Genomic DNA, 12,675 nt, shown 5'->3' with positions numbered 1-12,675 from the left:
ACTAGAAACATCCATCAAGCTTTAGAAATATTTTTGTGGCTGAACTGTTAAAAAGTCATATTTTTGTATAAGATAATGGTACTATTTATCTTTTCCAATGTAAAATAGTAAGATAATGCTTCAGGAAAGCTTCACAATAGCTTTTAATTAGTGTTTGTGATTTCCCACTATGATCTATTATTGGTGTGCATACTCAACGCCTCATATATATTAGTATTATGTATCATTCCTTACAAGAAAATTTTCTCCATTGAAGTGTTTACACTATAGCAGAGAGCTAGTGTTTTAAAATTCAACCTCAAAATCCTCAAGTTCAGTCTTTAGGAGTTTGTAGATGTTGATCTCAATGGGAAATATTATTTTGTGAAACAAGGGATATCACAAGGCCTTTTCTAATGAATCATCAATTTTGAATCCAGATCAAGAGTTTTTTGGGAACCAGTGGTTATCATCACCATTTAGGGATATAGGACTCCTACAGCATTGTATTATTCTTTTGCAATTTTGATACTAGGTGTTGTTCCGCATAAGGGTTATGAAGTTGATAAATTTTGCTTGGAAATTCCTATACCACCAAATGGCTAGGCAAATGAGATGAGTTGTATGTCTTGAAGATCATTTAGGGGTTGTTCTGAGATTCTAAATTCTAAAAAGTAAAGAAGACTTGCGAGTGAAATATTGCAAGGTTTGAATTGGAGTGATATGCTTTAAAAAAAAATAATTTTTGGCAAGTTAGAATTTGAACACTTGTAGCAGAGAGTGAAAGTGGGTAGGATTCATCTGAGCGCAAGGAGTTCATTGGTAATCAATTTGCAAATTGTAAAAGTTGAGCAAGGTTATTCAGCTGATTATTCTCATAATTCAGGACAAGATTCTATCTAGGTGGATACAAGTAGATTATCACTTGAAAAGAGGTAACAAGTCTATAAGGATGTCAAATTGGCAAGTTATCCAAAAATAAAGCTTATATAATGAACATAGATGGTGTAGTCTAAAACTTGAAGACACAAAAAGAGATACAGAAAGAGCTGAATACTCTAGAATGTGGGTATTGTAATTAGTATATTTAAGAACAAAATTACTAAAAATTTATGAAGGGTATAAAGAATTTCCTATCCAGATCCAGAATGATTTATCATTCAATGACTACTTGGATTTTTATCTGGGGCACCTAAATATGACTGATATGGTAAAATAGAAGTATTTGGAGTTGGCCTAGGATCTCTTTGAAAATGAACAACACTCAGGGGTGTATGAAAAAATTCCACTATGCCAGGATTATCATTTGGATGATTCTAAAATAGAAGAGTTGACAACTGCTAGAAATGACCAGCCTTCTCGTGATCACATAGAAGATGTTACACGAGGTACAAGTTTCTTTGTTGGCGACTTGGAGGTGAGCTTGGTCAAGAAAATTAATGAAACAGATTGCACACAAGGTAGTACCAATTTGGGATCTTGGTATCATACACCATATAATGATGATACTCAGAACATGAATTTAGAAGAACAACCTAAGACAACACTGCAAAACAATGAACAATTTTAGCAGGAAGATAAGGAAATACATGCCATTGAGAATCAACTAAAGGTTAGTAAGGAAATGGTTAGGACATCTTTGGTGTAGTTTGATAGTACCCACAAGTTGGTTTAGCAACTCCACAGGAAGGTCCCAAAGGAAGGGGAGAGTGATGGGCATGTGGCTGAGTTATAAAAAGTCAAAACAACCCTAGAAACTATGAAATTATTTTACTTATATCTACTATTTGATAGGGATTATATTCTTAAGGTTTTTGAGATTTATGTAGCACAATTAAAGCAAGAAAAGGATGAGATTGAGGATCTGAACATGAAACTTAAGTATGTTCAGGAGGCATTGAGTGAAATCCAATTTTCCCTATAGGGAGCAAAAAATCAAATCAAGCTCATGGAACACTTTTGGGAACAAGAGAATAGAGTGAGGTAGGAGTTATTTCAAGATGTCATTGATGAAATTGAGAGCATTTAACAGATGTATGACTTAGATAGCTGCCCAAAATGGTTCAAGTAGCAAAACTTTAGAACACTTTTAGCTTGTTGACAACCCTTTGTTTAAAGTTGGTGCTGATTGGACATCTGACAATCCCTTGTTTATTTTAAATGAGGAATCATCTCTTGTTCACCTTGAAGAGGAAGAGTTTGATTCTAGACTTTGGGATCCTGGCTCAGATTCTAGTAGTGAATCTGGTTCTCAACATGGGAATGATGAACCAACTTCTGTGTCTTATCTTTGGGTCAGCCCCAACACATTTTCTAATTTCACCCCATTCAAAAGTTGGGTGAATTTTCTTCATTAGCCTCTGAATAGTTGTCGGTGGAGTATTTATGCGAGGTTTATGGATAGATTCTCAGCATTCTTTATATTCTTAGCTCTTATGCATTTGAGAATTCTCCAAGTTAATGCCAACAATATGAACTTTGATGTCCATGGGATGATAGTTTCAGCTTTTGAATAGTTCATTTCTTACATCATCCACTTAGGTTAGGTCTTCACATTTTACAGGATTATACATGGGCCTTGGATATATTTCTATATCATCATGGCAATGAGGCAATGAAATAGAGTTTGGAATCTAGGTGTTGGCAGATTGTATCTAAGGTTGGATGAGGATTTTATTGTGGTCATGGTGCTGATCCGTGCTAAGCAATTTACAGGTGCAAGTGCTGAGTTCTTACAGAGAGTAATATGGGATCTAGGAATTCAGTTGACAGGTATTTTGTAGAGTGGTACTATGCTTCATAGTTTGACCAGGTTTGTTGTTAGTTTGGGCTATTGGATTAACTATAGATTTATATGGGACCTTGGTACATATTGCTTGAGGGAAAGAAATCTCAAGGAGGGGAGATTTGTAATGTCCCTTCTTTGGGAACATTAGAATTATTAAGAAGGAACAAATTCTCCATATTAAATTTGACTATGTTACCTAGAGATTTATTATTAAAGGTCAAATTAATATCCCATGTGGCCACAAGAGGATGAGGAGGAATAAGATGCGTTATCAGGGAGAAGTTGAAGAGTCATCGCTGTGAAGATAAAAGGATATGAGACTCATTCTTTTGGGTATGCTTAATTTATTTTTCAATTTAGTTTCCTCTCTTGTGAGAGTCTCAAAAAGCTTTAGCTTTTAGCTAGTTGGAGGATGTAGCCCTTTGTGCTAGTAGGCAGTGGATGCAAACCCATTGTCTTGGGAAACATTACTTTAGGTGTTTCATTTATGTTTATAGGTTTTATCCTATCATTCCAATCTAACTATTAAATCTATATTTAGGATTGGTTTTCTATGCATTGGTTATTGTATTGTTGTTGTATCATACAATAACATTTTAGTTGAAGGTTGTTATATTGCTATTGTATAAAGAAATAACATTGTTCAAGGAATTATTTGTGTTTGTTGGTTTTGTTATACAGATTTGTAATCTATGGTTGCATGTCAATATTTTGAATAATGGGTTATATACTTGCGGAGAACTTTCTGGTTTATTTTCAGCATTGTATTCCTTTGTCATAAATTTGAATTGAAAGCTATACTCAAGGAGTTAGTCAAATTTCTATTGGGGTTTTTTTTTTTGAATTTCCTTGTTTCAAAGTACATCAGCCATATTTTAGTTCTGGTCATATTGTTAAAAGGAGAAAGTTAGTTAATATCCTATATTAGGATATTACATAAGTTGAAGCCATTGAAGGAGAAAGAAGAAAAGGTATGTAGTGCTTCCCAAATATGTATTGTTTATGGAAATGAGTTCCTCCAAGGTATGAAGCATGAGCATATGCATTTTCTTATAATTCAAAAATATGGTAAAGAAGAAGTAGAGGAGGTACCTGTAGAAGTTGTAGATTTGTTGAGAGAGTTTCTTGATATTGTGTCAGATAATGTACCTAATGGATTAACCCAAGTGAGGAAGAGAAGTCACAAAATGCATTTGATTATAGGAGAAATTTTACTAAAAATGGTAGCACATAGAATGAAACCAATAAAGTGAAGAGTTGAATAGACAAGTTCACGAGTTGTTGCAAAATGGGTTGATTCAAGAGAGTCTAAGTCCATATGTTGTACCAGTAGTGTTAGCACCAAAGAAGAATGCAAAATGGAAGATGTGCAAAAATTTTTAGGCTATCAACAAGATCACAATCAACTACAAATTTCCACTGCCAAGGATGGATAATATTACATATGGAATATTTAAGTGGAGTTGTGTATTTCACAAAGATAGATCTAAAGAGTAGATACCATCAGATTAGCATCAAAGGATGTGATGAGTGGAAGATTGCTTTCAAAATAGGGGAATGATTGTATAAGTGGTTAGTCATCCCTTTTGAGCTAACCAATGCACTGAGAAACTTTATGCATCTCATGAATGAGGTATTGAAGGAGTCTTTGGGTAAGTTTTTCATTGTTTACCTAGATGATATTTTGGGATTTAGTAAGATTTCAAAGGAGCATTTGATGCATATTTGAAAGGTGTTTGATAAGTTGAGGGAAGAAATGTTGCTAACAAACCTAAAGAAGTGTAGTTTTGTGAAGGATTTGGTGTACTTGGGATTTGTAGTTTCAAAAAAAGGTCTAAAAATGGACATAGAGAAAGTGAAGGCTATGCTTGAATGACCTACTCCATAGAGTGCTATAGAGGTAACACCTTTTAATGGATTAGCTAGTTTATATAGAAAGTTCATAAGAACTTTTAGCATTATTTGTGGACCCTTGACTAAAACAATGACGGGGGATAGGAAAGAATTTAAGTGGACTGTAGAAGCAGATAATTTTTTTAATTTGTTGAAATAAAAAGTTATAGAGAAACATATTTTAACACTTCTAGATTTTAACAAGGTTTTTCAAGTAGATTGTGATGCTAGTAGTACTTCAATTGGAGTTGTTTTGAACCAAGAAGGTAGACCTGTTGCTTATTTCAATGAGAAGTTAAATGATGCCAAAAGAAATTATTTTGTTTATGATTAGGAATTTTATGCAATAGTTTAGGTATTGAAGAAGTGGAGACACTATCTTATTCCTAAGGAGTTTTCTTTGTATACTGGTCATCAAACTTTTCAATATTTGAATAGTCAAAGAAAATTAAACCAAAGGCATATGAAGTGAGTTGAGTTCTTGTAGAGTTATACATTTTTTTTGCAACATAAGAGTGGGAAGTCTAATAGGGTTGCATATGGTCTTAGTACAAGACAACTTTTGTTGATAGAAATTAAGATTGAGGTGGTTAGGCTCAAGGAAATCAATAATCTATATCCAGAGGATGCTAATTTTGGTCAAGTGTGCAAAACTTGTACAAAACCTATTACACTTGACAAGTTGAGGTGGCTAGATTTCATTATCCAAGATGGTATGATGTTCAAAGGAAGTTAGTTGTGCATTCACATAAGTTCTATGAGAGAGAATTGTTGAGCTATCATTTTGCACAATGCTTAATGACATGAATCCTTTCAAACTCCTCCCTTGAAAAACTAATCTAGGATCAACTTGAAGGTTCTAGGTGAACTTGCAACCTACCAAAATCTTCTCAGTTGAAGATAAATTTGTTTGTTCATAGGGAGGCCTTTTCTAGTTCTAACCAATTTTGGATAAGATGTTCAATCTATTTGTTGTTTCAAAATTAACCACAAAAGAGCTATTTTTTTGCTATTTTCTATTTTTTTAATGAATGTAATCTAACATTGCAACTATATGAATTCCTAATTTAATGAAGATAAGGTAATAAGAGATGAAATAAAATAGCATGAAAGGGAAACTTCTAATGGACATAAACCATAGTAACAACACGTTTGCAAGTTGAATTGTCAAAAAGATTGGGTAGGAAACCAATGAAAATAGGAGCAATGCTTCCTCAAACCAACTGATGCAATTGTCCATGGGAATTTATCAAAAATCAATAGATGTTTCACTTCTCATTGAATCATAAGGCCACAGAAAGTGTGGTCATCCAAGACAAGAAGCTATATAGGAACAATAGGGTGATCTCTTCTCTAAATTGGTACATCAACAAAATTCATCAACATGCAAAAAACACTAGAACTAGAAGATTGCACAATAAAATCAACACAATAAATCCATTGGCTCCATTATTATCATGAACAAGAATCCACAAAAAAGACACACTCTAGCAAGAATAACTACACTCAAAATGAGAGCACCGATAACATATATTATTGCATCAAAATAATGACCTAGAATACATGTTACATTCCTAAATTTATAAGAAATCATCTCCTCAATTTGTGTTGAGAGAGAGATCCCTTAACGCAAACATATACTTGTAAAATAATAAAACAAATTTAATTATATACAAATTGACTCTATAAATGGTGCTAAGTAGGACTCCGCCCTTGTTTATACCAATTAATGGGTGATATGAGCCTTTACATGACTTAAAACAAAGAAATAAGAGGTAGATAGGAAGAAGAAATATGTAAGAGGATCTGAGTCACTAGAAACTCTAAAAATGGAAGCTTGACCTTCTTTAGGCATTTTTGCCAGTTGAACTATCATTAGAATACATTTCCCGTGCATAGAAGGCTCTAAATTTTGAACTAGCAATTAACTATTGGTGCACCTCACTTCTTCAAAAATTTTGGTGCACCACCTTGTGCACTTTGGTGGTAGGCTCAAAAAATTCAAAATTTTCTGAAGTGTCAAAATTGAATTTCTAGCTTCTGGGTTTTCTCCCCCTTTATACCAGAGCTATATTTGGATGCTTGCTCTTGAATTTATCTATAATATATGTCACTTGGGAAGCTTCTAGAATATCCAATTCTTTATACTTATCTTTAACTGTCTGCTAGTAGTTCCTAATCTCCATACAAGTATCCACAAAATACTCTAGTTTAGTGTCCAACTCCAATAGAAACCTTTAGTCTTGAATGCTTGTCTGATATCTTCTTCTAACAAAGCATCTTCAAAGGTTTTTTGGAATTTTTGAACCAATGATTGTACTAGAATGAAATTATTCCTTGACTCATTTTCAAACATATCAAGGAAGACATCACTGTAATACTTCTCAGCTTCCAAAATTTGCTCTTGTGTTTGATCTCTCAACTTCTGAATATCTTCATGAAATCCTTCCATTACCTTATTCCCAATAGCTATCTTTTTGATCCAATCTCCCATTTTATCAATATCATCCATTGTATACACCTTTATGAGTGTACAATACCTTTGACCCTTTATCATTTGAAGCACTTGAAGGTCATTTCCCCAAGTATGTACCTCATCCATTAACCCAAAATCTTAGTCCACTATGGATACCAGTTTATTCACATTAGTTTGAACATGGTGTAATAGGTTCAAATTAGGCTATATAATTTGTACACATTTATCCCCAAAATTATCATGCCATTTCTGACATGCACCCAAAAATGAATCTCTTTATACACTTTCCTTATCTCTCCTTTCTAATGCTACTGCAAGAGTCATTTATGGATTATCTAGATCAATGGGGCCCACAAATTCATGAAAATGGCCTCTCCAAAGCTCATTTTCTTCCTCAACATTACCAATTCTGACTCATACCTATCCACCTTCTTATAAAAAATCTTTCATACCTATAGTGATAAACAATTTAGTAGTGTCTACCATGGGCTCTCCTAAGAGGACCTCCTTGATTTGGTAATCACAAGGAGTCAAATGCTTGATTTTAGCATGTGGAGGAGGGATGGAAATATGTGCAAACAAGTCATGATCTTAGTTCTTCATTACGAACACCAAAGTTCATGCATCACCCATAGGGGGCTCAAGCCTCTTGATGGTTTCCACTAGCTCATTCATACTCTCCTCTTCATTCAAGTTTAGTTGTCTCTTTTGTCTAACCATAACCTCCCTCTTCAGTCAGGCTTGTGTAGTGCTCATAGAGACATGTATTTGGCTGAAGAGGGAGTTTTCCTTGAAAACCCTTTTCCCTTATCACACCTTTCCAAAGTCTTCTCCTTCTAAGAAAGATCTACATTGGGAGATTATGTATCCATTATAGCAATAGTTATTGCCTCTATATCCTAAGAAGTTTTCTAAGGTTCTTCATATATTTGCCCCTCCTTTGATACTTCATCAAATGGCCTTTTTTCTATATTTTCTCCATGTAATGCTTGTTCTTGTTCTTTAGTGATAGGAGGAATAGGAGTGGTTGAACCTTTGTCCAAGAAAGAAAAGTCCTAAAATGTTGGTGGTAATATACCCAAAGATCCTTGTGGTTGAGGTGGCATTTGGTTCCAATCCTCTCCCAAAGCTTAGTTCATAGGTTTATCTTGTATCTTATCACCCACTATTTTAGTTCCCATGGGCATAAAATTGAAATCAAATATGTTGAAGATATCTATTTCTTGCCCCTCTTGTTCTTAAATCTACTATTGCTACTCATCTTTAGAAATGGTAATGGTGACATTATGGTCAAGCTCCTTCTTCTTTCTTATATTGTAGCCTTGGCTAAATGAGTCCTCTAACTCAAGGGGATATTATGTTCTTCTTCTTTTTCTTCTTCTTAATCATCCACCTCAAGGATGGTTTTAGGTACACGAGGGATGAGAATAACATTCTTTTATAACTTTTGGCTTCTTGTCCTTCTCACAACCAAACCTAGCTTTCTTAGAAACTAAAGGAGAGACTTCTTCCTCTTGAGTAGGTGGTGTCACCTCTTGTGCTTCCTAATTTAACTCTTTTTCCTATTCCTATTGAGATGGGGGCACCTATATAGTATCTTGAGCCTAAGTTGCTTCTTCATCTTGAGGCTCTTCATTATTAGGTGCTTGAGCTGCTTCTTCTTGAGACTCTTAAGATATAGGCTCAACTTGTTTTGGGGACTCTCTTTTCCTCTTTTTTTCCCTTTATTTTCTTTAAAGTACCCAACATCCTTATCATGTTGATATACCATTTTCAACCTAATTGGAGATTGAGTAGGGAATGTTGGTACTATAAAATTTTCACCTTTACCATTAATTGGGCATGTTATGGCTTGAAAGGTAAAAATTTGTGGAACTGCATCAAGGTTAAAAGGCTTCTTGATCCAGTCCCCTATCAACTAAATTATGTGCCTAGCCCTATGGTTTATATATGCATTTTCATCTTTGTTAATCTCTGCATTCATAATCAGCCTATCATATATTTTGTCTCTGTTATACAAGGGATTGAAGACATCTTGAGTGTCTTGCTAAACAACCTTGAGTTAGACCTTTATCTTTAAGGTTCTCCATTCCAAATATAGAGTCATCCTACAGTAATCCCTTATTCACATATCATAGTCATCTATTGCATTTGTCCAATGATCTTCAATGAAATCTTCGTGCACAAAATGCTTCCCTACTAAATGCCACACTTTGCGAATATTGTTGATGTGGAGCAACCACAATAATGGCAATAAAATAATGGTAATATGAAATTGACTGTTCTTAACTTGGAACCTGAACCAAATTGTTATAAAATTCTTCCTATCAATGAACCAATGAACTATAACCGAATGCTTCACAGTACAAAAGATTGATATAGAGAATATTGAAACATTATTAAAACTAAAACACACTTCCATTATATACTAATGACAGATTAAAAATGTATGGCTCTCTGGTGGCTGCCGCCAGAGAGCCATGAGAGTTTCTTCTCAATTTACTCTCTTTTTCAAACCTATTGTCTTTTCCCCTCTTATTGATTCTCTTCTCTATCTCCTTCCATTACATTATGAGATGTATTTTAAAGACTATCTGAATGGTTTACAAACCATTTACAACTACCCTAAAATCATTCATTCAATTCTCATTCGGTTACAAAATAGTGTAAAATCCTTTTGTTTGAGGATTCTTTATAAGATACATTACCCATTGAATTAAACTTGTATTGCATCAACTTAAATAATAATGATAAGATATTAATTCTCCCAGGATCCTTCACCCATGTCACATTTCTTGCTTACATTTGCGCATAATATTAAACCATAATGATGGTAAATTAATTCTTTCATGGGTGCCACTGCACCAATTGTCAAAATAAGGATGAGGGGAGTTGTAATCTTCTAAGGGATATTGATCCCACTCTAGATCAAAATTCATGATATCCTACTTCTACTTTACCTAAAATGCACCTATAGTAATAGACCATACCCATGTCTTCTTATGTTGTTTTCTCACTTTTTCATATGCAGATGTGAGTTATCTTGCAATCTCCAATAAAATGAGCCTATCTGATGGATATCTTAGGAGTTTCTTCAAATTCACCATCGTACTAGCTATCCTTAGGTAAATGAATGTTTTAAACTAGATGTAATAGGCACTAATCTTTGTGATCCTTGTTGTTGCCTCTACTGACATCCTCTTAGCATAATCACCCTATATGAATCAAATGATTGCAAATGTGAAAGCATCATTCACTATCCAAAATTCCTTGCTCTGTTATGTGAGCTTCTTCTTTACCAACTAAGGATATACCACATAGGGCCAAGAATTGGCATCTTGCATGCTTCCCTTCTTATATAGTCCTAGATAATTAGTTGTCCTTGCCACAGATAAGTACACCAAATACAAGATCATGTAAAACTTGGGGTTGGCTTTAACTCTTGCAACCTATTCATCTAAGTTTTCATTTAGTATTGTAGCCCAATAAATTAGCATTTTGGTTTTTCTGATGGTTGCTATGAAATGGACCATCCAGATGTGAAAATGTCTAGCTACTGATAGACCCATAATTCTACTCAAAAGTACAATGGCATAACCAATTTTATCCTTCATATATCCTTTAGTCATATCTACCTTTCGGGCTCTATGTCACAATGGTGTTCTATCAATAAAAAATGATGATTGTATGATCTCTATGACCTTCTTGTCATTCTCCCTATACCATCTTTCTACTTAATGATAAGTTATCTTCACATATTGCTCAGCTCTCAGGAAATGGAAAAATTTCTCAATATTCCTCAGTCTTAGGTATAGGACTATCTCCCTGCTGACACTTTTGACAACTCTTTCTTTAGACACATAGTTCTCAAACAAAGTCATAATGAGCTTAGAAGACTACACTAATGTGGGATGTGATGTGACATTCACCAATGCTGATTTGATAAGTGACAACACCATTAGGGACCTATTCTTGGGCTTATTGTAGAGTACCAAGAATGTATTCCATCAATGTGTCCCAACTCAGTATCTCTGATCTCTGAACGATTATCCTAAAAACATGATTTCTTTGGTGCACCTTGAAACTTGAAGACAATGGGTTTTGGAGCAATCTTTTCAGAAAGTGAGGATGATGAGAAACCCATTTTATCTACACAAAATAGAAAGTGATTAGTCCAAAGAGGTGAAAATTAAACCCTAAAAAAACCCCAATTGCCAAAAAAATCAAACCTAGAACATGAAAACTTAAAAGAAACCACTTAAATCCTCCTAAATAGCCCTAGTATGCAATTTAGTGGACCTTGCACACTTTTATAGGTGCACTAGGTGCACTTAATAACCTTTAATGGGTCATTTTGTATGTAGTTGTGCACCTGCACACCCTAATGGGGTGCACACATATGATGTGCACTACTATGCAAATTGCAGAAGGCATGTGCAAAGTGGGACAAAATAGTTTAAGCTACCAAGGGTGCGCACATGCACACATTGATGGGATGCACATGTGCCCATCCTTACTTAGTGATGAGCCTCTAAAAGGCCATTATTTTTAGAACCTTTTATCTTGTTTTTAGACAATTATCTTGCAAAAACATTTTATGACTCTATGCTTTAAACAGAGGAATTTATGTTTTTATGAATATATTATCTATATGTTAAGACATGAAGATTGAATTATAGATAGTTCATATGTGCTATGTTTGCTTGAATCTATGGACTTCTATGGTATAATTAAGGAATATTACATATTGATAAATGTTTTCTCATCCATACTATGTTTGGGTAGATTCTTTCCTATAGCCATAGGATTTGCAAAGAGTGATAGTTTGAACATTATACCTTTCTAACATTGATGATGAAATAAATAAATATGTATATGGAAGTTGTATGAATTCAATGTTTTGTAGGTACTTACCATGCATATTCAAAGTCAACATTTCAATGCTTAGTCAAAGCTGACTAGATTGATGAATCACCGCAACAAACAGATTATTGTGTGATTTCTATAATGGTGGTGCATGAATATAGCTCCCTCAATCTGCTATATTATTGGACAAGTTAAATCATAGTTAATAATATTTCTATTGTAAAATTTATGAATATATAATTGATCCTCATTGATGGAGTGATTGTAGAAGTAGGAAGTTGTTGTAATTTTCCTTTAAATAATGCCTGTTGTAGCTTTGAAAGAAGTTTTTGCTGGGAGAAAGATAGAATAGATTGATTGTTCATAATAATAGTGTGTGATCTTGTTTTTAATTAGATGTAATCTCTTACTATGAATGAATAGAACACAAATTTCAAGTTTCCATCTTTTTCCTTGATTGTCTTTTCTATTCACTCATCCAAGGGGGCCCACTTTGTTAGTGAACTATTTGTTAGAATGGATTTGATTTTCTTGTTTTTTTCTTTGCAAGGTAGACTTCTACTATTCCTACAACCATTGATAATAAAATCATTGAACTATTCTTGAAACATAGGTTCATATATAGATTTACTCTTTGAAACATTACTCTAAGCTTTGAGATAAGATGTCATTT

At 34.0% G+C, this 12,675-nt stretch overlaps 1 protein-coding gene across 2 annotated transcripts in view; it reads right to left on the bottom strand.

The window, feature by feature from the left end:
* Nucleotides 1–12,675, bottom strand: part of LOC149532256 (uncharacterized) — a 273,508-nt gene that overhangs the window by 179,596 nt on the left and 81,237 nt on the right. Inside the window, exon 3 of one of the 2 annotated variants that reach the window (XM_089802977.1) lies at nt 3,860–3,916. The exons of the other annotated variant lie outside the window; for it this stretch is intronic. Coding sequence (XP_089659103.1) covers nt 3,904–3,916 — 13 coding nt within the window. The 3' untranslated portion in view covers nt 3,860–3,903. The remainder of the gene's footprint in view (nt 1–3,859; nt 3,917–12,675) is intronic. 2 annotated transcript variants of the gene reach the window in all.

This window comes from Cupressus sempervirens, chromosome 10 (genome assembly GCF_028749045.1).
Source record: "Cupressus sempervirens isolate cs-2001-9-10 chromosome 10, ASM2874904v1, whole genome shotgun sequence".
Lineage (NCBI taxonomy): Eukaryota > Viridiplantae > Streptophyta > Pinopsida > Cupressales > Cupressaceae > Cupressus > Cupressus sempervirens.
Note: the sequence above shows the minus strand (reverse complement) of the source record. Positions and strands in the feature narration are given on the sequence as shown.